Raw genomic sequence first — 25,861 nt, forward strand, 5'->3', positions numbered from 1 at the left:
AGGTACACACCCCTATTCAAACCCCGAGCGGGTCTTGGCACCCCCACAGGCCAAATGCTAAGAGGCAAGCTTCCACGGCGGAAGAAGCCATGGGACGGGACGCAAGGAGAGGGGATCCACTGAACACCAGGGCCCCAAAGGACTTCCCCATTTCCTTCGACGGAAACCCCACGAAGCTGTCGTTTTTCGTCACGAACGCCAGGGAGTTCATGGGGCGGCACGGACACTCCTTTGACTCCGAAGCGGACAAAATCGCAGCCGTGGCGATCAAGTTGCAAGACAGGGCGGCGGACTGGTACGTCCAAATGTACGAGTCCAATTCCCCAGCCCTCTCTGACTTCCACGCCTTCATCACAGAGATGAAGCACTATTTTGAGGACCCGCTAGCCAAGGAGAGGATTAAAAGTGCGCTTCAAGCCCTCAAACAGGGCACACGAACTGTCGCGGACTACGCCCTCGAATTTAAAGCCCTCGCAGGGAAGATTAACGACTGGTCCGAGACTACCCTGATAGAGATGTTCAAAAGGGGCCTCAGCCGCGAGGTACTCCAATGGGCACTCTACCGGGATGACCCGGAGACACTGCAAGGCTGGATCTACCTAGCGGGGAGAGCGGAACACGCTCATCGCACTTTCTTAATGACGACGGCAGAGGACAAAACGAGCAACAGCCCAAAGGTACCCGCGCCACACTTGGGGCCGGCCGGTCCCACGTACCAAAAGAAGTTTGCTCGCGGACCCTGCGCGAAGTGTGGGAAAATGGGGCACAAAGCGGCAGACTGCTTCTCCAACAGAACGCCAACTAGCGCTCCCAAGCCCGCACTGAAAACGACGTTCAAACCAACTAACCCACCGCCGCCCCCCCACCGCCGGATGACCGGAGCCACAGCGACACCGGACGAAGACTTGGACCCTTACTTGGCGGGGGAGGACGTCGAAGTCCCAGACCGGCTGGCGGGAAACGCTCCCCGCCTGCCTTAAAACGCGCCACGAGGCAGGCGGTGGGACAGGGGCGCGAAACACATAGACAGAGCGACGAAAGCTCCATAATAATGGGGACAATCAGGCTTTCCTTCAGCAACAGAGCCACCACAGCCGTGGCGCTAGTGGACTCGGGGTGCTCCAAGAACCTGATCCACCCCGACATCGTCGCCAAGCTCGACCTGCCTTGCCTCCCCCTCCCCACACTGCTGGCTTTCCACCAACTGGACGGCTCAACAGCGGGAGGGAAACCAGCCACGACGCAGACCGAGCCTGTCACCCTGCAAGTGGGCACCCACACCGAGCGAACATCTTTTGTGGTAACCCACATAGGGCGACCCATCATAGTACTAGGAATACCGTGGCTCACGACCAACAACCCGCGCATTAACTGGAAGACCCGCACCTTCCAATTTGACGACGGCGCGTACCGGGCACCAGTTCCGGTGGGCAGGATCAACCCCACAGTGGGACGGGCAGACGCAGTAGCCCAGGACAACACAGCAACCCCAGAAGAACTACCTGAACAATATGCTGATTTCTCAGAGGTCTTCGGGGAAGAGGAGGCGGACCAACTACCCCCCCACCGCAAGACAGACTGTAGAATTGAGCTGCTTCCCGATGTTCCCTTACCCAGGCCGAAGATTTACTCGATGACCCCGAAGATGACAACCCTCCGGGAGTTCATCGATAAAAACCTGGCTAGGGGTTTCATAGAGCCAGCATGCTCACTGGTCGGAGCGCCTGTCCTATTCCAAGAGAAAAAAGACGGCACCTTACGGCTCTGCACCGACTACCGGGGCCTCAATGCGGCGTCCCTATCCAATAAATACCCCCTACCCCTCGTGAAAGACATGCTCGCCCACCTGTCCACGGGAAGAGTATTCTCCAAACTGGACCTCTGCGAGGCTTATTACAGGATCTGAATCAGGGAGGGGGACGAATGGAAAACAGCGTTCAACTGCCCCCTAGGCGCCTTTCAGTACAAGGTACTGCCATTCGGATTAGCGGGGGCCCTGGGAGTGTTCATGCAGCTCATCAATGAGGTACTGCATGAACACCTGTTCAAAGGGGTACTAGTTTACATAGATGACGTCCTCATCTACACCCAGACGCACGAAGAACACATAACCCTAGTCAGGCAAGTCCTCGAAAAGCTAAGAAGGGCGAAGCTCTATGCCAAACCATCTAAGTGCGAATTCCATAAAGCACGCCTAGACTACCTGGGGTACCGAATCTCCGGCGAGGGCATAGAAATGGACCCCGCAAAAGTCGAGGCGGTGGTGAATTGGGAACGCCCACGTAACAGGCGCCAACTTCAAAGCTTCCTCGGCTTTGCGAACTTCTACAGGTCATTCGCACGGGGTTCGCGGAGATAGCCCTCCCCCTAACAGACCTCCTCAAAACTAAAGGAGTTGGGGACACACGGCAAGCCAAGAACCCAGGGACAGTACTAAATTGGACTCCCGCATGTCAGACAGCGTTCAACAGACTGAAAGCGCTGTTCACAACGGAGCCAATCCTCGCACATCCGGACCCAGAACAGCTGTTCGTGGTCCAAGCCGATGCCTCAGACTTTTCCCTGGGGGCCATACTGCTCAAAAAGGACCCTGCAGGAATCCTGAAACGATGCGCCTACCTGTCAAGGAAATTCTCGGAGACGGAAAGGCGCTGGCACGTATGGGAGAAGGAGGCGTTCGCGGTAAAATCGGCGCTAGAAACATGGAGGCATCTACTGGAAGGAGCCACCCAACCATTCGAGGTCTGGACAGACCACTGGAACCTCGAGGCCCTCCGGATGCCCAGACGCCTCAGCCCGAAACAGGTCAGATGGGCCCAATTCTTCAGCCGCTTTAACTTTCAACTGAAGTTCATACCGGGCAAAAAGAACTTCCTGGCTGACGCCCTCTCCCGACTGCCCCAAGACGAAGAGCCCGTCCCAGATATGATTGGGACGGTCCTATCCGCCTCCCAGCTGGGAATGGCAGTGACCACCCGAAGCAGCGCTCAGAAACAGCTCAACCCCACGTCTCAACCGACGGCAAGCCAACCAGCGACCAGATGGCGCCACCCGCGACCAGGAGGGATACGCGCGGACCTCACCGCCGCCCTCAAAACCGACCCCTGGCTACTAGCAAACCCCGACAAGGTGACAATGGAACAGGACTTAGCATGGGGGGAAGGCAGAATATATGTCCCGGACTCGCAGCGCCAGGCAATCCTGCGCAGATCACACGACAGCAAACAAGCAGGACACTTCGGGTTTCTAAAGACCCTGCACCTAACACGATGACAGTTCTGGTGGCCCGCATTGAGACGGGACGTTAAGGCCTACGTAGCATCCTGCCCGATACGCGCAATGGCCAAACGGGCACCGGGAAAGCCTCCGGGACTACTACAAACGGTGGCGGAGCCCTCCCGACCATGGGAGGAAATCTCCATGGATTTTATAGTAGATCTACCACCCAGCCAGAAGAAAACAACCATTTGGGTGGTGGAAGACTACTTTTCTAAACAGGCACACTTCATAACGCCATTCACTCAGTTTTTAAACAACTTGACGCTTGACTAAACAAAATCATATTCACATTCCCAGCCTAGATTAAAAGAAGAAGAAAAATCCAGTAGGATAAATCTGAAAAAAGATTCAATAATCTTTGGCTTGAATCCTTATTCTGAAACACAGAATCTATTACTTAAATGATGATGAATTGCTTTTATTAAATAATCAATTTGAGCAATTAAAGAACTCAGGGAAGAGTAGAAGAGAAACTGCCATCATCCCCCAAACACAAACTCCATCTTTCATTGCTATGTGAAGAAAGTAATACTCCTAAGATCTCTGTAGAGCTTATGACAAGAGGTTGGCTCTTTACTGCAGATGCAGTGGTTCTGATATTCCAGAATTTGCAGAACATTAGTGAGAAACTAGGTAGGTTAAATCAAATGCTAAGCTGTCCTTGGACACACCAAAATGGAGAGAGACTCTAGTTGAAAAGGAATTCAGGTCTCAGACTTGGTTTCCTAAGTGAATAACTACATTTGTCATTGTTAAATTTACTGCATTCTGCTTTAGTCCAGTTCTCTTATTTTCATGATTGCTATGAATTGTCTTTTAGGATATTAGCTACTCCAACCCAATTTTGTATCATTTGGTCCTCCGCTTATTTTAACCTGGATGCTCCATACAGTATGCCATGAATGCTTCCTGTTCATTATACCCAAACTACAACTATTTGTGTAATGAAATGTAATTTTGTTCATGGTTGAAGTCTGATATCAACAACAGTATTGCTTTTATTATGCTTTGACTTTTATTTTATTTGCTCCTCCACTTAGTTTAACCTATATGCTCTCTACAGTATTATCATGTTCATTCACTTGGATTTCTAAATCAGTAGAGATACCTTTAACATACAGTGCAGTTTCTGTTTCCTTTTTGTTGCTTCTGTTCCTTTGAACAAACTGGATCTATTGCTATACTGCAGTTGTGGGAAATATCCCATCCAATCATATATGCCTTTGTGTACTAGGATTTCAAGCTCATTTTATTTCCCATACTCTGGTTTTAGCATATAGATAGTAAGGATCATGAACTATGAATCTAAATATTTTTTCCTGATTATTTCATTGAGTCTAATAGGCCCCATGACACCATCACTCTCATACCCCTCTGCAAGAATCAAGTCTTTATCCAAGGTCCTTACTTCCTTCCCTCATCCCCACAAGATTCAGTTTAAAGCCCACTTTAAATTATTTTATTTAAATTATTTTTACTTTATTATTTAAGCTCACTATCTTTGATCAGACACATATTTATTTACTTATTTATTTCTCAAATTTCTATCACCACCCATCTCCCCCACAAGGGGGACTCTGGGCAGTTTACAATAAAATTGACAATTTTTATCAGTCCTTGTGAGGCACAACCCATTAGATACTATTCGATGGGTGGGTACATAAGTCAGAGATTTAGGTCCTAAGCCTGCATAGGTATTGTTTGTTGTTACATATATTTTGAACTTACTCTGTAGCAAAGTGGACAGCCTGAGACCACAGGAAACCCAAGTCCTACTTTTGTTGTACATTGAGCACTCCCTGACCAAAAATATCAGTGGTGTGGTTTCCCACCATTTTGAGGCTCAAGTGCACAAAAAATCAGAATAACCTCCAAAATAGGCTTACTACACCAACCCACTCTCCCCAAAACAGAAAAACCCTGGCTGTTTACATACACGACAAAACCCTGCTCACTTTGCAAGGTTACTCTGTCCCTCTTTCCCACCCCTTTCCCCAAACATCAAGTGTAGCCTGTGGCTTTTGTCCACCCCTGCCTCTTTCTCTCATGAGTAAAATTATACCATGCTTTCTTTTCAAAATCTCCAGCATCTCATGTACTTGACAAAATCTAGCCTGCATATCTGAAGGCATTTCCATCTCACTCAGCCTGTCAACTGCCATACAGATGTCTTGAAAAACTGGCATGTTTCTGTCTCTCCCTCCCTTTTCAGGAGGGGAGGTGTTTATCTTGTTGGATAAAGAGTTCTGGCATTCAAAAGCCTGCAGTTACAAAGCTTCAGTTGGCTTATTAGTATTATTGGCTGAATAAAGATGGATTTTCCCCCCAGAATCTTAGATGCAGAAAGTTCAACCAGCAGCAAGGAACAGTATAGAAGCAGAATGGGACCTGTGAGAATTGTGGAATTCAAATCTTGTGCAGCCAGGACTGAAGCATAAACATTACTGCTTGATCCAGTGAAAGGCATGAGTGTTTTAAATTAATTTATTATAAGAAACATTCACATAACAGAAAGACACAATGATAATTCCTTTTTCTATGAGACTAACAGAAGCATTTTCAACAAGAGGCTAAATTTGTTATCTCTTTGATAACTGCTTTCCTCAGAAATTTGGTTTCTATATTTGCCGTGTCATCAGCCTATAATCAGAAATGGTCTCAGGAGTTATAAAAAGCAACCAAGATTTCAGGGTGAAATTCCTCTTTTTTCATTCTCATAAATATGCGTCAGCAGAAAAAAGTTCTGTTCTCCAAATTGTTCTGTACATCTGTCAGCTTGTTTTAGCAAGAAGGCCATCCTACATACAGCACCAAAATGAACTTTCTGTTTTAATATTTTTATTTAAGTATTTGATCTTCTAAATATCCTTCCAATATAACAGCATGTTGTAATGGTTATAGCACTGAATTATAATAATTCAAAATGATTTTATATTCAGAAGACAGTTGTCTGTTTGAAGAGCTGGCCAGTCCACATCCAGCTGAAAAGCAAAAGGACAAACATAGAGGTCTCTTGGCCTCAAGGCAAACTTTGCAGATGGTTCCCTCCCCTCTGGTGCTGAGAGAGGATGGGAGCTGATGCCTCTCCTCCCCTGGGCTGTGCAGTTGAGAGTGGACAGGGAAAAGAGAGAATCAGCATGTACCCATTTCTTCCCACTACAATGGTGGACCTGAGCCCCATCATCATAATCATCACCACCACCACCACCTATTAAATTGGTATGCCACCCAGCTCTCAAGGACTTGTAACCATCGAAGAAAGAAATTAAATCAACAAAACATAAAAGGTAAAGATAAAAGATGGCAAGAGCAGTGAAGTGAGGGATCTCACTCTCCCTCACCAAAGACCTGGTGAAGAGCAAAGTCTCCACAGCTCTTCTAAACAACAACAGTTTCAAGGGGAACCTTGTTCCAGAGGGCAGACACTGCTACAGAGAGGCACACTTCCGGGGTCTTGATAGATGACATTGTTTAATTGAAGGAACCCAGAGTGTACCAACCCTGCAGGATTGAATCTGCTGGGCAGATGTTATGGGAGACAGGCGGTCCCTCAAGTAACTAGGCCCTATGCCATGTAGGGCTTTATAAGTGATGACTAGCACCTTGAATCATACCTGGAAGCAAACTGGCAACCAGTGCAGCTTGTGAAGCAGAGGTGTTACATGGGTCTACTGAGTCATGCCCATTCTACTCATGCTGCTGCATTCTGGACAAGTTGAAGCTTCTGGGTGGTCTTCAAGGGCAGTCCCACGTACAGCATGTTGCAGTAGGTGTCATGGGCCAGCCTCGCTCCGCAATAAGACACAGACTCACTTAATGGGCATTAAGGATTTCTGGTTTATTGGAATGATAGCTGACAGAACGAAAAACGGGAACGGGGTAGGTAGGTGGGGGTGCCCCTTTTATACCCCCCTGTATTGCCCCGGGCTTCCCCACCCCTCAATGGCCTGATTGCCCTTGATGGTATTCTTGATGGCTGTATGGGCGTTTTCCCCGGTCTCCTCTTTGTCTCCCTGCAACGGTTGAGTTCTTTGGGGCACCATGTGCTCCTCATCTCCACTCCTCTGACGTCTCTCTTTTCAGTTGCTGATGGGATCATGGGTGTGGGTGTCCTTGGGTGCTTGGTTTAATTCCTGAAAGATTATCTCCTTCCTCCTTTTCCTTAATGATCATGATCCACGTTGTGAGGCTCTTTGTGCCTTGCAACGAGGTCATGACATACTGCCCCCCCAAAGATGTTCTATGGTGCTGGTTTCTCTGGGTATGCCTCATGGAACTGTCTTGTTAGTTGACTAGCCATGACGTGTCGTGCCTGGACCCACTCTGGGTGTGAGAAATGTTTCCATCTCACGAGGTATTGTAGTGTTCCTCTTTGTTTTCTTGAGTCCAGTATTTCTTTCACTTCAAAATGTTGTTGATTGTCTATCATTATGGGTGGGGGTGGAGGTTCTTCCGTATGCCATTTGGATGTGCTCGTTGGTTTCAGTAGTGCACAATGAAACACTGGGTGGACCCGTCTCAAATTGTAAGGCAGTTCCAGTTTGAACGTAACTGGGTTGATTACCTGTATGATTTTAAAAGGTCCAATGAATTTCGGTGCCAATTTCTTTGATGGTTGTGAGGTCTTTATGAACTTAGTGGAGAGGTAGACCCTATCTCCCACTTTGTAGTTCGGTGCCTCCGCCCTGTGGTTGTCCGCATATTTTTTGTACGTTGTTTGTGCGTCTGCTAAAGCCGTCTGGATGACTGGCCAGGTTGTTGCCAGCTGTGCCGCCCAATCGTCTGGTGAGCAGGGCAGGGTTTCAGGTTGCGGCAATTCTGGTATCGGTACAAAATCTCTTCCATAGACCACCTTAAAAGGGGTGTGGCCAGTACTCTGGTGTACTGCGTTATTATAGGCCACCTCTGCAAAAGGTAGTAGGTCTACCCAGTTGTCCTGTTGATAATTTATGAATGCCCTTAGGAACTGTTCAAGTGTTGAGTTAAGGATCTCTGTTGATCCGTCCGTGTTTGGATGCCACGCAGTGGACAGTGCTTGCTTGGTTCCGATTAGTTTTAAAAATTCCCGCCAAAACTTTGACGTGAATTGTGTGCCTCTGTCGGTCACCAACCTGTAGGGGGCGCCGTGAATCCTGTATATGTGTGTTAGGAATAAACGTGCCAGCTGTTGTGCGGAGGGGATAGTCGCGCACGGGATGAAGTGTGCTTGTTTCGAAAAATAGTCTTTTACCACCCATATCACAGTTTTTCTTTGGCTGGATGGGAGGTCCACAATGAAATCCATGGAAATTTCTTCCCATGGCCGGGAGGGGCTGGCTACCGCCTGTAACAGCCCGTGGGGTTTCCCTCCTTTACGTTTGGTGGTAGCACATATGGGGCAGTTGCTTACGTAGTCTTTTACGTCCTTTCTAAGATTTGGCCACCAAAATTGCCTCCTCGTTAGGTGGAGGGTTTTTACAAACCCAAAATGCCCTGCAGATTTGTCATCGTGTGCTCTGTGTAAAATTTCTCCCCGCAGTGATTCGGGCACGTACAAAGCTTTCTCCTTCCAGGCGAGATTGTCTTTGAAAGATACATGTTGTTGGTTATTCTGCAACCATGTATCTTGCTGTAGTGCCTGTGTGAGTCTTTGTTGCCAGTTCGGTGAAATTGAGCGTCGCCTCCGATCGCTCCCCGCCGTTCGTGCTGGCGTGCGCTGTGCTGGCGTGCGCTGATTCTTTGTCTGGCTCCGCGTGACAGCTGGGCAGCCGAGCTGTTTCTCGGTCCATACTGTTCCTACGATGTCGGAGGCTTGCGTGTCGTCCTGTGGTCGTCGGGAGAGGGCGTCTGCCAAGAAGTTTTTCTTGCCCGGTATGAATTTCAGCGTGAAATTAAACCGGCTGAAAAACTGAGCCCATCGCACCTGCTTCGGGCTGAGCCGTTTTGGCGTGCTGAGTGCCTCCAGGTTCTTGTGGTCCGTCCACACCTCGAAAGGGCAGGAGGCCCCCTCCAGCAGGTGTCGCCACGTTTCCAAGGCTGTTTTTACTGCAAACGCCTCCTTTTCCCATACGTGCCATCTCCGCTCCGTCTCGGAGAATTTGCGGGAAAGGTAGGCGCAGGGCTTTAGGTGGTTGTCGGAGTCCTTTTGGAGCAGGATGGCTCCGATGGCGAAATCGGAGGCATCTGCTTGCACCACAAAAGGCTTGGAGGGGTCGGGGTGCTGTAGCACTGGCTCAGCTGTGAAAAGGGTTTTCAGTCTCTCGAAAGCCGTTTGACAGTCAGCTGTCCAATTCAGTAGCGCCCCCGGGTTCCTCGATTTGCGCGTGTCCCCCAAGCCCTTAGTTTTTAGCAGGTTAGTTAGAGGCAATATAGTCTCTGCCAGCCTGGGCGTGAACCCCCTGTAGAAATTAGTGAATCCCAGGAGGCTTTGCAGCTGTCTCCTTGTGCGTGGGCGTTCCCACGCCAGGATGGCTTGGACCTTGCTGGGGTCCATTTCTATCCCTTTAGCAGAAATCCTATACCCTAGGTAGTCAATTTGTTTTTTGTGAAACTCGCACTTGGAGAGCTTTATAAACAGCTCTGCCTTGCGAAGTTTCTTGAGCACGTCCTTTACCAAGCGTTCGTGCTCACGTTCTGTTTCTGTGTAGATCAATACATCATCCAGATAAACCAAAACCCCCTTAAAAAGGTGGTCACGCAGGACCTCATTAATTAACTGCATGAATACCCCCGGTGCCCCCGCCAATCCGAAAGGGAGTACTTTATATTGAAACGCCCCCAGTGGGCAATTGAAAGCAGTCTTCCACTCATCCCCCTCCCTTATCCGTATGCGGTAGTAGGCTTCCCTTATGTCCAGTTTGGAGAATACCTTACCCTTCACCAAGTGGGACAAAATGTCCTTTATTAAGGGTAAGGGGTATTTATTTGAAATGCTTGCTGCGTTTAACCCGCGGTAGTCTGTACAGAGCCGCAATGTCCCATCCTTTTTCTCGCGAAAGAGGACTGGCGCTCCCACTGGAGAGTTCGCTGGCTCAATGAAACCCCTCGCCAGATTTTTGTCTATGAAGTCCCTTAACGTAGCTAGCTCTCGCTGGGTCATAGCATATATTTTTGGTTTGGGTAGGGGTACCCCCGGGACCAGTTCAATGGTACAGTCCGTCTTTCTGTGGGGGGGGAGTTTGTCCGCCTCTTTCTCACCGAAAACATCGGCGAACTCCCCGTATTTGGTTGGCAGTCCCTCTGGCAGAGCTGTCTCTGTGTGTTCTGCAGTCGTCGTCGCCCCCCCCATGGCTGCTCGGGGAACCTTGTCCCCTGACGGTGCTTGGTAGCGCCCGTCAGCAAACTTAATCTCTCTGGTTCTCCAATTGATGACTGGGTTTTGCTGCACGAGCCATGGAATCCCCAGTATGAGTCGGGGTTGCCCCACCGGTGCCACGATGAAAGCCAATTTTTCCTCGTGGCTGCCGAGCCGTAGCGCGGTTTTTCCGGTGTATTGGGTGACCGGGCCCCCTCCCGCTGCAGATCCATCTAGCTGCGAGAACACCAAATGGTGCTGAAGTGGATAGCAGCGGAGGTCGAGTGCGGCTGCCAGGTCAGGGTGCATGAGGCTTTTGGAGCAACCTGAATCAATGAGTGCCCAGACCTTTTCGGTTTTATTTCGATGGGTGAGGGTGACACGGACGTAGAGGGTGGGGCATTCCTCACTCACCCCTTTGTCGAAGCGCCTGTCAGTGTTCTCCACCTGTCCTTCGGCGCCCCTTAGGCCAGGTGGTTGTCGTTTCCCGCCGCCTCATCTGGGTTGCTGTCCTCCCCCTCCGAACTGTAGGGGTCGTGTCTGCGTCGGTACTCCCCCTTTGCTGCTGGTCGCTTTCTCGGCGCTGGGGTTGGTACTGTTTGTGCCCTCCTTGGGCTCTCTCTGGGCGTCGTTTTGGGGCATGCGGCTGCTTTGTGGTCTTCCCTGCCGCACGTGAAACATTGCCCTTTTGCGAAACGTCTGTCCCGTTCCTCCCTCCAGGGTTGGGGTCTCGCCCTCACCTGCCTTGCGCTGGTGCGTGGGGGTCGCGCTGTCGCCATCTGTTGCGTTTCCCTCCTTGCGTGGAGGAACGTGTCGTGGGCGTTCTCCGCTTCCGCTGCCAGCTGGATCCACCCCGTGAGGGAGCTGGGGTTGTCGCGGCCAAGTGCCCACCGGAGGACGTTTAAGTTGAGTCCATGTTTGAACTTCTCAATCAGTGTCGATTGAGACCACGTGTCTACTTTTCCGGCTAGGGCTTGGAACTCCATGGCATACTCAGCCACGGAGCGCGGGCTTTGTCTAAGTGTCTCTAGCGCCCTTTTTGCCTTTTCTTGCTCCAGGGGGTCCCTGAAGTGCCTTTCTAGTGCCTGCAGGAATTCAGTGCTGTCCTGCAGCGCCCGGGCGCCGGATTGGCACAATTGGACGTACCAATCGGCGGCCCGCCCTTTTAGTTTTATAGCCAGGGCATTGATTTTGCCCCGCTCAGTTCTAAAACAGGGACCCCATTCTTCGAGGTAGTACCTCGCGTTAGTTAAAAAGAAGGAAAGTTTCGAGGGGTCCCCATCGAACTTTATGCCAAAGTCTTTGGCGGGTGCCCTGGTCTGGCTCCTGGCCCCCTCTGCGTCGTGCCTCGGGTTTTGCCGGAGCTGCTGCGGGTCGGGGTGTCTCCGGTTCTCTTGCGGCATTGGTGCCTCTCTCTGGGTCTCCTCGCAAGGTACTCGTCCCGTCGCTCGGGGGGGAGGGCGGGGGGTTCTCCCTCGTTCGGGCTCCTGGATCCAGGCTCCGCCGTCGCCGTCGCCGCCCGCTTGGTCGTCCCTCCGCCTCTCAGCCTGGCGCATCTCCCGTCGTGGGGTGGGCTCCTGGGGCCGGACGCCGCCGCCGCCGAGGTTGTCCCGCCGTCTCACGTCCGGGCGCGCCTCCGCTCGTTGGGTGGCCTCCTGGGGTCGGGTCCCGCCGTGGTCGCCGCCATCCGCTGGGTCTCCACCCCGCCTCGCCTCCCGGTGCGCCTCAGGTCGTCGGTTGGGCTCCTTGGGTCGGGTTCCGCCGTCGCCGCCGTCCCACTCGCCCTGCCGCCTTTCGACCGGGGTTGCCTCTGCGCCTCCTCCGTCGCGGGGTCCCTGTGCCACCGTCAGCTGTTGGAGCATCTGCCGCACCGCCTGCATCCCCTCCTCCAACGCGCCGAGCCTCTCTGCCATCCCTGGCGTCCCGCCGGGGTTTTCGCCGCTCCGCTCGCCCTCGCCGTTGGCTGAGGTAGAGGACGGGTCGTCCCTCGATCCCGCCGCGGTGCCAGGCGCGCCCTCGCCTTCGAGCGCCCAGGGTGGCGGTTCGTCTCGCGCCTCCGTCGGGGTTGCCTGTAAGCTTGGAGAGGGTCCCCTCGTCTCGCCCCCGGTGCCTCGCGGGCTCCGGGGCACCGGGGTGGGTCCCTCCCCCGCTGCTTCCCCCCAGCTGAGTTCCATACCTACCGGGGCGTTGCATCGCCCGGACCTCAGCTGCATCCCGCCCTGCGAGAGCGGGGCTTCGTCGCCGGGCGCCGAAGGGTTGCGCCTCCTCGGTTCCTGGTTCTCCATGCCTGGCTGGGTCCCTCACAAACGAGTTGGATAGGTGCCAGGTGGAAAAAAATTTTTTGGGGTTCCCGTTTTTATGTCATGGGCCAGCCTCGCTCCGCAATAAGACACAGACTCACTTAATGGGCATTAAGGATTTCTGGTTTATTGGAATGATAGCTGACAGAACGAAAAACGGGAACGGGGTAGGTAGGTGGGGGTGCCCCTTTTATACCCCCCTGTATTGCCCCGGGCTTCCCCACCCCTCAATGGCCTGATTGCCCTTGATGGTATTCTTGATGGCTGTATGGGCGTTTTCCCCGGTCTCCTCTTTGTCTCCCTGCAACGGTTGAGTTCTTTGGGGCACCATGTGCTCCTCATCTCCACTCCTCTGACGTCTCTCTTTTCAGTTGCTGATGGGATCATGGGTGTGGGTGTCCTTGGGTGCTTGGTTTAATTCCTGAAAGATTATCTCCTTCCTCCTTTTCCTTAATGATCATGATCCACGTTGTGAGGCTCTTTGTGCCTTGCAACGAGGTCATGACATAAGGCAAGCCATGAAAAGACTAGAGCATGAGTGATTGTCTGAAGGGCCCCCTGATCTAGGAAAAGGTGCAACTGGCACATTGGATGGAGTTGTGCAAAGGCCTTCCTGACCACAGCTGACACCTCTTTTCCATCACACAACTCATGCTCAACTGTTAGACTGGGGGTGGAGGTGAGGGTTCTCTCCTTCAGAAGACATATTATAGCTGGGCTGAAAATTCCAATTAACCACTAGATGGCAACAAAGGGTTAATATTTTTTGCACCTCTTTGCTACTATTAATGGTAATCAGCAGTTTTGCAGCCCAGACTTGAACTTTCAGAATTCCCCAGCCAGCAAGGCTGGCTGGGCAATTCTGGGAGTTCAAGTCCACACATCTTGAAGTCACCAAGGTTGAGAAACACTGGCCTAGAGTATTTTCTCTCCCTAGTTCTTCCACAAGCTGTAAGGAGGAGGAGGAGGAGAATGAGAAGAGCATCACCAGAAGGGATTGTTAGGGAAGCTGTTAGCATCACCAGAAGGGATTGTTAGGTAAGCTGTTAGCATCTAAGGGCTCACTTTTCAGTAAATGCTGCTGCTCTTCACCCAATGGCTGTCTTAGAAAGAAGAAACAGTAGTACTTCTCTGCCACACTGCTCTTCTCCTGTGGCTCCTATTGAGGCCCCAGGTTTAGACCAGTGTTTCTCAACCCCAGCAACTTTAAGGTGTGTGGACTGCAACGCCTGGAATTTCCAAGCCAGTTGGAGTTGGAGTCCACACATCTTAAAGTTGCTGAGGTTGAGAAATACTCCTGTAGACTATCATGACTACGCTGCAAAAATCTGGACAATCACCAGACATGGTAGAAACTCTAATTCTTTGTTGCTGTCTAATAGTCAGCCAGATTTTTTTTTAGCTCAGGTATGGTTGCTGTATCCTGCAGAATTAGATTTGTCAAAGGCATAAGGCATAATGACAAGGGGTAGCCCAGCCTCCAGACACACACACTGATATGCTTAGATAACTTTCAGCAGACGGTAGGCTCTTTATGCACAACTGCAGATATGCAATCATTTTAAAAGCTTCATCCTCTCCAATTTAATCTTCATATTCCCTCCTTTTTAAAATATGAACTGACAATCTCCTTTTCCATGAAGCATTTCCAAACTCAGTCTTACCATTGCTTCAGTTGTTTATTAGAAATCAGCACAAGCAAAGTTTGGAAAGTCTACCACACCAGGTATCAAGTTTACCTAACTGGCTTGAATAGAAACATAGCCCATTCCAATGATTTAAAACTAATAGCTGGTATTTGTTTATAAGCATCTCATTCCACGCTTACATTATTAGGAAAATGTGTAAGGTGTTATCTTCACATTTCCACAAAATATACGTCTTTCTTTCATCCCTATCCTGTATTCCTATTCACAAATGTAAACCAGCTTAAATAATACATTTACTGCATAATGAATCATTGTTCCCTCTATTTCCTAACATCCCAGTTCTTCTGTAGCTAAAGTGGTGCCATCCCTACTAATAGAGGCATATTAGCATGGTTGGGTAACCCCAGGTTTTGCACAAGGAGAATGCAAATCCATAATATGACTGATAGATAGATAGATAGATAGATAGATAGATAGATAGATAGATAGATAAATAGTAACTACCTGCACATTCAAAAGATAAAGGAGCTGAAAAATCTTTGTGACTACCAAGGTATATCCAAGCAGCTTTTTTGATAAAGATTTGCTTTATCTTTATCTTTTTGATAAAGATAAGACAAAACTGAAGTCGTAGACAGAAAGCACAGGCAAAATAGATTTGAAGGTTTGGATCAGGCCAATTGACAACTAGACTGACACAATCTTTCCCCATCACAGCCGATGTATTTTTCTTACAATGACTACATTCCAGGTTTCTAGGATTCCAGTGAAGTGCTTTTTTGCCTGCATTGCCATGGGACTGCAGAGCCACCCCCATGTTCACAGATGAACTGCACAACAGCCTGTCTTCTTCGAACCCAAAGGACTACCATACACCGCCACCTAGCGGTTAAACAAGAAATTATTGTTGTGTTCCTACTGCTTACAGATATAGTGTCATGGTCAAACACATGGAACTGTTTAAAACTGAAGTAATTTCTTCTGACAGCTTCATTTCAAACTGGCTTACATACAGAAACCAAGCAGTTTATGGCTGTAGTGCAGATTTATGGTATGTTTGGCTGATGGTGGACATGAAACATGAGCACATCCATTGTGCTTGAGCAATAAAACCATGGATTAGAGTTATATGTGAACACGGAGTTTGATAAGCTAAACCTGAATTCATCAGAAAGTTCATGAAGTTGAGGCACTACTTGGAAGCTGAACATAATCCCTGGCTGTAGGGGAAACACCCTGCACATTTCATAGGTAAACCACTGTCATATTAACATTATGAGTGTTCCAGGAAGATTAATGCCCCCCGTAAAGACAGCTTTTGTGGCTACACTTGATGAACTGCTATTGCTTACAAATGGTGTAAGTTCATTTTTAATAAACTGACCCACCCACGTGGTTGCTTCCACATGAAAAGCCACAAATTCCTCCTATCAAAAAGCACGGTCCTATTATTCTGTCGTCCCCCTCTTACTGAGTTATCCATTGTTTGATGAATAAGCAGCAATGGCCGAAGTCACACAGCATGCTACGCCGGAAAAATTAACCACATTATGGCTAAGAGCAGAAGGTGAACCAATCTAAAACTTAACGCGACTCAGAACTCACCGCCAAAGTCCCACATCTGCAAAATTGTCAGAACGGAACTGCTTTTTATTTCATTCAGGCTCCGTCACGGGTATAAAACGTAGCTGGTTTTTCGTTTTTTAAATTGCCTTGCAAATAGAGTCTGATTATCCCTATTCAGAGAGGGTCGGCAGAGCGAATCTTTTTCTATCTCTACGGTTCTCTGACGTCCGGGTCAAAGACGTCGAGAGTGAGCGCTCCGCCTACCGGGGAAGACTCGCAACCTCCGAGGCGCGTTGGCTTTCCGGGCTGCTAAAGCGTGAGTTTTGGGGCCTCGGTTTCTGTTGAGGCTTTGCGTGTATGCGTAGACCCTTTTTGGGGAAAAAGAAGCGCTCTCCTTTTGATCTCCGTCCCTGCGATCAGGCTGCATCAAACGTTTCTTTTGCTGTTCAATCTTTGCCAATTAAACGTCCTGCAAATATGAAGGGCACCGCGTTGGAGAAGCAACTCCGCTGCCTCAAATGCACTTCCCCTTAAAAAAAAGTATTAGCTCTTCTTACTATATGCATTTGGTATAAGAATTACAATTACTGCTCCACCGCACTCCAGATTATCTTCTGTTTTGTTTATTTCTAAATCTTTATTACAGTTTTCCTCCCCCACAAACTTAGGCCTTTAAAACACCAATCTTATCTGCTAAAAGTAAATTACCCCTTTGACATGATTAGGTCTTATTCACTGGAAGCAAGTACAGGATTACATGATGTCTTTTTTGGACAGCATCTATAAAAGAAAAAAAAACGCTATAAAGGGCAGGAGTAATAGAAAGGGGATGCATTTGTGGTATTTATTTTATTCAATTATTTTATTATTCAATTTGTTTATTGAATTTATTGAATAATATTTATTCAATTTGTACAGCTGCCTATCTCACAGTTTTTAACTAACAACTGAAGCTGTCTCTAACCAGATGCTCTCCAGATGTTTTGAACAATAACTCCCATCACCCCATGAGGATAGGGGCTGATGATCATAAGAATTGAAGGCCAGCCCCTTTGGAGAGCACCAGGTTGCAGAAAGCTGAGTTACAGCAACAACACTTGTTACTTTTTTCTCCTTTTTCTCAATAGAAATATGGACTTGAAAACCCTCATTTGAAGACACATGTATCTAGTTACTGAGTTGCCTTAGTGATGGAAAATCTATGTGTGAAGGTACATCAGCTGTCAAAATCTAGCAGATATATCAGCCTACTACAGAGACAACTTACGACCCAAAGCAGGACTCCTGTACAATATGCTTCATTTTCAAAAGTTCAGCAGCTCCATGAAAAGCAATCTACTGCCATAACATTTCCTCTCCGAGATCTGGCAAGATTCTTGTCCCCTAATGTGGACACATCATCCTTCTACATTTTCAGCCCTAACCAGGATGACATCCACAAGGCAGAGATGTTTTTCATTCCATCACATCAACACATCATTGATTATTCCACTTCTGCTGTCCGGATGGATCATGCTCCACAAATGTCTGAGCCTGAGGTGAGACCAGTGAAAAGAGGGTTCCATTTTTATTATTTAGATGTTTTAAGAGGAAGGAGGACAAATGCAGTCACAATTACATTACTTGAAATTTTTAGCAGGGAGTCACATGTGGAAGACGGAAAAGTGTCTCTTAAAAGTCCAGGTTGTAGACATCTTTGTGTTTTTTGATTGCAGAATATCTCGGCTCCTGTAAACAAATTTATGGTCCTTGTGATGTGAGCGCTGCCCAAATAACAGACTTGCAAAGGCAATCCTGTTTACACACTGTTAAGGGATTAAATATCTATCTAATAGTTTATTGTTTTTTTATAAACAAGAGTCAAAGATAAACAAAAGTTGGGTTCATCCTTCTGTTTCTGATTATCTTTGTCTTTTTCACATCAGTGCTATCCTTCAGGTATTTATCCATCTTTGCATGAAAGGTAACAATTCCAAATTCCTTGTTTTTGGTTTTTGGTTTTTAAAGGGGAAGATCCCCAGAACAAAAATGGTAATGAACTGTAAATAAAGCAAATCTTGTCAAATTGGCAACCCAAAACAGATTTAAAAAGCAAATACCATCAGAATGATATTCAGAAGTGGTTTATAAGGTTTCTGTTCTAAACATACATTTGCCATGTTTAAAACTGAATAGTAAAGTAGACAAATTGAATAAACTCAGAGGTTCACTGTCCTAATACATTTCAACAGCAGAATTTACCAATAGAATTTCAGCTCCTTCTCCTTCTACCTGTTTCAGCTTAATGTTTCCCCTCCAAATGCCCGGGTCTACAATCCTCAATTTTTCTAGTGAACTCAATGGGAATTGCAGTCCAACATGGACTTGAAATGTTCAAACAACATTGTGGTTCAGGAACCTAAATGTTATTCGAACCCACAGATCTCTCCCACATCTCCTTCTTTCAGCTTCCTTATATCAGTATAATCTTAGCCCTATAGGAATGTGAGGAGAAGCTTGAAACACTAAGATAACTTCTGCCACTGTATTTTAACTTACTAGTTTTGTGGACTTGAATTAAAAATATTGATCCTTCCTGGCCACCTGAACCATTAGGAATGGGTTACTTCACTTTTTTTTGGCTAGAAGGTAGAGTTTAAACTGTGGAATCTAACCCCTCCTCTCAATCTTAGCTCTGCCTTTTGCAGGAGAGGAAGGACTTCTCCTTGGCTTCATTTTAGGCCAAGATTTAAGAACCGAGAGAAAGATAGATTTAAGAACTTTAGAGAAAAGGAGGAAGAAGAATCACAGGGAGAGAAGCAACACAAGCTTTTGCTCATGTGGGGGCAGTAAACAATAAGAAGAGTCCAGCTTTATGTTCGTGGTGGCAGGTCATGTGGAGGTGTGGATTGGTGGATAGTGGTTGTGGAGATTGCAACTAGCCAGGGAGGCTCTGTCTTCTTTAATAGGAATGAGCAGTGAACATGACAAATACAGAGCTTGAGTTTCAACCTTTTTTGGGTGCATTTTTTCCACTGGATTCACTGCTCTCGCTTGAGCAATGCTAGCTGAGGGGAACCAGAAAAGGCTTGGAATTCAGGAGCAAGTACCCCTTCAGAGTGGCATAAAGATGATCAGCCACTGTGCTACTAGGTAATCAGCACTTATGGCTATGTCTGAAGAAGGAGGGGGCAGATAAGTAGTAGGAACTGCTTGGGTCCAACTGTAGTGCCTTCCAAAACACATCCCTCCCCTTCCCTAACAAAATCCAGCAGATGGTCCAGGATTGATCTCCAGGTGACCTTCTATCCAATTGTTAACCAGCAGACAAAGGTAGAGGTAGCATCAGATCATCAGGAAGGTTTTCCCCCCACCCTAGGAGAAGCAGGACATGTAAGCAGATCTCCTGCCTTCCCTTCACTAAGATGGCAAGCGCTGAGAACAGAAGCACAGGGCTGAAAAATGTCTGAGGCAGATAGAGAGGGGAGAGAACCAAGTCATACCTGGTCCTGCTAGGGTGGTGCTGTGGGAGAAGGACAGTTTCCCAGTGGAGACAATCTGTACCCTCACAGAAGGGACCTCCTAAAGTCCTCTAGCCATCTAGTGAAGCAGCATCACAAATGGAACTGTCTGTAATGCTCATTCAGTTGTTGGAATGGTCAAAATCAGTGATGGCACTCTAGGTCCAAAGACTTCTCTGACTTCCCTGGTTGGGCTACAGATTAGAACTCAGAACAAGTCCAAAGGATAGATTCTTACTGTTTCCCATATTAGAGACAAGGAACTTTACACCTGGATGTAACACTGGCTTATTAGATTCAGCAATAGAAAGCATCTTGGTATCTATATGTCCAGCAACTAGATAGATAAACCAGTTGATTTGGCAGCTATTCAGATGATGGTGCAAAGGTAAGAACTTTGTGGCAACATCAGCAGGAATAGCAGAACTTCTGGGATTCCTGTAATTGAACTAGACAAAGAATTGGCAGCAAAACTGACACAAACAAGTCATTGTCTTGGACTGTATCCCCTTGCATAGACAAAGAGCACTCAAACAGGCTGCCCGAGGGCATAAACCACCCAGAGGCAGAGTATAAATTTAATAAATTATTATTATTCATTATTATTATAAAGCCCACTCTTTCAGAAAAATGATTGCATCAACAGCTCTGTCAGTAGGGATTCCCTTGATAGACATTGTACTTTCACTAAACATTGTAAAATAAGTTCGTATTTGCAAAGCTGACTTCAGATGCCCCTGTCTACAAAGGGTGCTGTAACTGACCTCCTGCTGGGATACTGTAGAGTAGATCCCATTTCTGTCAGCTCCATCATCAGGTCCCTGAGAATAGTATTGGACTTACTGTAAGGCACCTTCTGATCACCAAGAAGGACCAACAATCTTGCCCTAGTGAAGACTACATACAGCTTGCTGTGTTCCAGAATAAATGTTGTACCACCCAGTTGTTGCTTACCTAATGTTTGCTTATATGTCACTTTGTGTGTATTTGGTTTCTGAATAATAAAAATATTTGCTTAGGCTGTCATTCGAGTGAAGTCACTTAAGGTGACTACTGATGAGAGATTAGTCTCCATTGGATAGCAGCAAAGTTTAAACCTTAATGCTAGCCGAAGAGGGGGAAATAACCCTTTTGTGTCAGGACCATCTTTTGGAGACCAGAAGGAACGTGCAAGTACAATTCTGATTATTTCAAATACAAGACTTGAAATGCCCCCTCTCCGTATATGAAGCCAAGGCAAGTGCCTCCCATTGGCTGACTCCTCTTTAAAAAGATCCTGGATCCAAAGTTACAATGCAGCATTCTGGTAAAGCCTTGGATTTACAAAAGAATAAAATTAGAATATGGTTTCTGTGTACTCGTTCTCCTAGACAGGCTATTAAGCGTTTGCTTCTGATTACTGAGTAGTTCATAGAATTTCTAGATGGCTTCCATTTCTAGGACTACTTGTCTTCTACACATGTTCTTACATTTTGCAAACCTTGAGATTTCTGTAATGCTACAGAAAAAATGTTTTCATCAGAAATTCCATCTGTATCTATTGCTGGAACCAGGCCCCCTTTCAGGAGTCTGCAGAGGTTAGGTTGGCATTAGATTGAAGAGATCAGCTTCCTCAAATTAATCAACACTCCTGGAAAGCACCAGGCTACTATCAACATGTCTTGTTTAAATGATGCATCTTTTATTGGGTCATAAACAGAATACTGAAATTATTGTAACTTGTTCTTCCAGGTTTGCTTTTTAGGAAGAAGCAATGTTGGAAAATCATCTTTAATAAAAGCACTGTTTTCTTTGGCCCCTGATGTTGAAGTTAGAATTTCCAAACATCCTGTAAGTAGCATGTGAAGATAGATTACATTCCCCTTCACAGTGAATAGAGCATAAGCAAGGCAAGTTATATCTGAATTGTGAAACTTTATTTCTAAAATCAAAAATCCAGTTTTAAGGACAGGTGCTAGGAAGCTTTGAATAAGTGCATCGTATACATCTAGATTGGTCACACAGATAAAATTGCAAGATAAATTTAAATTGCTAGGTGCCTATATTAACGGGAGATTACAGATTATACAAATAATATATATGTTGCTCAGTACACTCAACTTATTCAAGTTCTATTCAGCATAAACAGGGTGCAGGAATACACCCCGTCTCATGCCAGACCTCCCTGTATGCTTGAATTTGACTAGAAGACTCTATGGGACCTGGGAGTCTGCTTTATCAGGGTTTGCAGTGATGGGCAAAAGTTTAATTTGTATCTTAGGAACATAGGTAGAAACTCTGCTGGACATGGTGAGATTGAGAATTTACACAGAAGACCAGTGTGCACTACGTAGGTCTGTTCCTTTATTATATTAAGACACAATACCTATGTAGGCTTTCTGTCAAGTCAAGAGCAGGATACCTTTAATTCTGTAAGCCACCCAGAATCACTGTGTGTGAGTTGGGCAGCCATATAAATTTGTTTAATTAATAAATGAATAAATAACAGAAAAACAAGCTCCATCCATTGGCTTTCCTTGCTGAAAATGAGGGGGACTGCCTCCCCTGCCCCCACCTTGATACCTGAGTGATTAAGCTCTGAATCACCTGGTTTTGCATAAATATAAACAAAATTGGGAAACCTAGGAAACTAATTCAGTTGTTTTAATAGAGTGTCAAAGTATGATACACATACGTAAACATTTTTTACTTCATTCTTGATGTTTCAGAGTACTTCAGTATTGCTTCAAAAATGAATCTGATGTAAATGCATTTTGAGTTGTAGATTATCCACAATAATCTACAAACTTGTGTTATATCTTATTTCATGTTCAGGATGTTACAGATAATTTTTTGGAATATGTCATGAAGCACACATACATTTATGATTTAAAAATATTATGTACGGTTGGAGTGAAAAGCTTATCTATAAAAAGTAGATAAACTTGATATTTCAAGTTTACTGAATAACGGTCAAACACATTGCAATCTTTTAGCTCTGTCAGTCACTTCCTTCACTCCATTGATTCAGATGCCTACTTGATTTTTTAAAAGTACATTTTAAATAAGTTCATGGATCTCATAATGCTTTGTCTGAAAGAAGACAGGGAGGAAAAGGTCCTCTGATTTTTTTTTTCTCCAGGGTCACACAAAGAAAATGAATTTTTTCAAAGTGGGAAAATTCTTCACTTTGGTGGATATGCCAGGCTATGGGTTCAAAGCACCGAAAGATTTTGCAGAGATGGTTGAGCCTTATTTAAATCAACGTAAGAAGTAAGATTGAATATAAGCAATTTCTTGGAAATCCTTTCCACAGGATTTGGGGCCGGTGGGGGGGAACAGAGTTGTAAAATTTTGCCTTAAGAAGGGAGGTATGCTTGGGCGTACAAAACAATTTTTAGGTGAAACAACTATTTAAATTTGGATTAGATACAAGCTATTATAAGTACTATTTCCAAGTAATTCCTGAGGCATGTGTGAAGCCATATGGCTCTGCTTTGCTGAGTCACCTCAACTTGGATAAAAGGAGTAATTCCATCTGAAGCAGCACCTTTTCTGAAAAAACCAAAGTGTTCTGCATTAGTATCTCCACTTGAAGTGGTGGTGGTCTCTGTTGTCCTGCCAAAGGAGAATTTACCACGCAGAAATGGTAGAAATGTATAGTAGAATGATAGATGATAAATGCTTCTGAACTAAGTTAAAAATTAGGAATTGAAAACCACGAATTTCTCTTGCCAGTTAACTTGGCTGTTCTTTTTCTGTTATGGTTATGCAAAGTTGTTTCTGTGTTTCTATTTTCTGCAGTTTGAAACATACATTCTTATTAATAGATGCCAAAGCAGGAATTCAGGAAATGGACAACATTGCTGTAGAAATGTTGGAAGAATTTGGGATTCCTTATGTTGTGAGTAGTAATCCTTGCTTTAAAACAGTGAGTATACAATATTAATAAATCAGGTTCTCTAAAAATCGTGTAACACTAACTGAAAAGCATAAATACAATCTAGCTAGACTCTATTGATTCTGTCTAGGAGAATTTAAAAAACCTGTGAAGAAACAAAAACAGCCAATTTTTTGTTTAGGAACTGCATTCCAGCTTAGTATGAGAGGTGCACACAAATAGTCAAATTATATTTATAATTAATATGTTGCTCTCGCCAACTGGGGTTTTAAAATATGTACTAAAATGTATGTAGTATTTTAACCATCATATTCACAGAAATTAATTTGTAAGTATAAGGCAAAATGAATAACAACATTTCCCTCTATCTTAAATAAGTTGCCTAGTCTTGGCATAAACCCTTTTGCTCCAACATAATCTATCCTAAATATTAGCCTGAAAGAAGAAGGCATTAGCTGACAAATTAATTTTTTTAAGCACTTCATAAATTTGAATACCTCTGCCTATATTATGTGTCTCCTTTATCACTGACTTGTGGACTTCATTCCTTAAAAAGTATAAATGCATAGAATTAGACCCAAATTAGTTCCATTTAACTTAATAGTCACAACTTACTTGTCCTAGTGCTTTCAGGAGGATTGAAATATGACTAATTTAGGCTGTATCCAACCCACTGAATTAGGGGATCAGTGGTTTGACCCACCTAGATTGCTCAGTTGGGCCTTATACTCTTTTGGGGAGAGATAAAAGCTGTTAGTGAAATTTAGACTCACAAAACATCTCTGAAAGTAGAAAAAGTTGGAAGAGCAAAGGGCAGGATCTCATTCTTTTAAAGAACAGCCTGTGAGTACCCCTAACCTAATTCAGTACTATACTCAGAAATAATTCAAGGCTTCGAAAACTTATTTTTACGTTATTTTCTGTGGGTTTGTTTTTGTCTTTTGGCAGCTTGTATTAACAAAAATTGACAAAGCAGCAAAATCAGTGATGGCAAAAAATGTGCTACAGATTCAGGACTTCGTAAAGAAAAATACCCAAGGATGCTTTCCTCAACTTTTTCCTATCAGGTAACAGCTAAAAAAGTCACAGCGGGCTGAGCACTTAGCAGACCATAGCTGATCTCAAGCAGAATAGCACTTGGTTAGTACTGTAGACTAGATTAGAAAATTGAAAAAGATATCCCAGATGAATACAAAGGCAATCACTTATCCATTCTTGCCAAAGGACTACATAATCCATATAATCACAAGCAGTCAAGCCCAACCTGAGGAATCTTTAATATTTTGTAAGATTTGCTATAAGCATGAATATATTGTATTTCTAGATTATAGAACATAAAATACATGTTTAGCATATAAGCATTCAGACCTTCCCACGAATCAAACTTGACCCAAGGATGATGATTATACAGACATGTTCATGTTATTTCTTGGCAGTAATATGGTTTGCCATTGCCTTGTTCCAAAGTGTGTATGAGTTTCAGTTGTTACTTTCCAATCTAACCTGGTACCCTGGTATTATCTTGGTTCCCCATCCCAATATTTATCAAGGTGGACTGCTTAGAAGCATGCGATCAGCCAGAGTTGGCTAGGTGCTGCTGCTTAGATGAACTTAAACTCTAAGAAAGAGTTGTTCCTCAAGCAGAGGCAGCAAGTGCAAGGATAGTGAGAGAATGGAAAGTGTTTTATTTTTATGAGACTACTAACATAATACTTCTATCTCTGTTTCCACAGCTCTTTGAATTATTCTGGAATCCATGTATTGAGATGCTTCATAGCTCATACAACTGGACATCTTCCATTATCCACTGAATGATGCATTATAGCAGTGTTTCTCAACCTTGGCAACTTTAAGATGTGTGGACTTCAACTCCCAGAATTCCCCAGCCAGGAGGCTGGGGAATTCTGGGAGTTGAAGTCCACACATCTTAAAGTTGCCAAGGTTGAGAAACACTGCATTATAGTCAGAAGCATCTTGCTTCAACTTCATGCTAGATACTGTATAAATATAAATTATTTTGGAACAATAAACGCTATGTAGATTCAGTATTGTTACATACTTTCCCCTTGTTAGTTGATTAAATGTGAACTCCAAAGACAAAATGTTATGCCTAGAAGTAGTATATAGCTCTTCCTAGCCCAGATTTTTCAGTAGAGGACCCTAAAACATTGTTATGGGCAACTCATTTTAGGAAGGATTCAGACAAATTTGAAAAGGATGAAAGGACAAGAAATAAGATCGAGTAAATCATATGATGAGAAATGGAAGAGCCTTTTTTTAGCCTTGAAAGATTGGTGAAGGATACCATGATAATCAGGTCCTGAATGGATATCACACAAAACCTCAAAACCCCCTTTCTGTCAACCCAGAGTATAAGCCTCAGAATAAAGGATTTAAGCTACAGAAGACAGACT

At 45.5% G+C, this 25,861-nt stretch overlaps 2 protein-coding genes across 2 annotated transcripts in view; one reads left to right on the plus strand and one right to left on the minus strand.

Annotated features, from left to right (window-relative positions):
• Window positions 1-16,264, minus strand: part of CD200R1 (CD200 receptor 1) — a 33,075-nt gene extending 16,811 nt beyond the window's left edge. Inside the window, exon 1 of the mRNA XM_063305659.1 lies at window positions 16,107-16,264. Coding sequence (XP_063161729.1) covers window positions 16,107-16,122 — 16 coding nt within the window. The 5' untranslated portion in view covers window positions 16,123-16,264. The remainder of the gene's footprint in view (window positions 1-16,106) is intronic.
• Window positions 16,265-16,991: 727 nt separating this feature from the next.
• GTPBP8 (GTP binding protein 8 (putative)) lies at window positions 16,992-25,492 on the plus strand. The gene is made up of 6 exons (XM_063305660.1): window positions 16,992-17,605; window positions 21,299-21,397; window positions 22,689-22,819; window positions 23,351-23,450; window positions 24,396-24,514; window positions 25,181-25,492. The coding sequence occupies exons 1-6, from the start codon at window positions 17,258-17,260 to the stop codon at window positions 25,260-25,262; spliced, it is 879 nt and encodes a 292-aa protein (XP_063161730.1). The 5' UTR covers window positions 16,992-17,257; the 3' UTR covers window positions 25,263-25,492.
• Window positions 25,493-25,861: the final 369 nt, after the last annotated feature.

The sequence above is a fragment of the Candoia aspera genome, chromosome 5, assembly GCF_035149785.1.
Source record: "Candoia aspera isolate rCanAsp1 chromosome 5, rCanAsp1.hap2, whole genome shotgun sequence".
In the NCBI taxonomy this organism is placed as follows: domain Eukaryota; kingdom Metazoa; phylum Chordata; class Lepidosauria; order Squamata; family Boidae; genus Candoia; species Candoia aspera.

Excerpts from the sequence above, each read along its gene's own strand:
- GTPBP8 (XM_063305660.1), top strand. The coding sequence starts at position 17,258 with ATGGAAAATCTATGTGTGAAGGTACATCAGCTGTCAAAATCTAGCAGA. Across the intron at positions 17,606-21,298 it reads CACAAATGTCTGAGCCTGAG|GTTTGCTTTTTAGGAAGAAG; the intron begins GTGAGACCAGTG and ends TTGTTCTTCCAG. Across the intron at positions 24,515-25,180 it reads CCTCAACTTTTTCCTATCAG|CTCTTTGAATTATTCTGGAA; the intron begins GTAACAGCTAAA and ends CTGTTTCCACAG.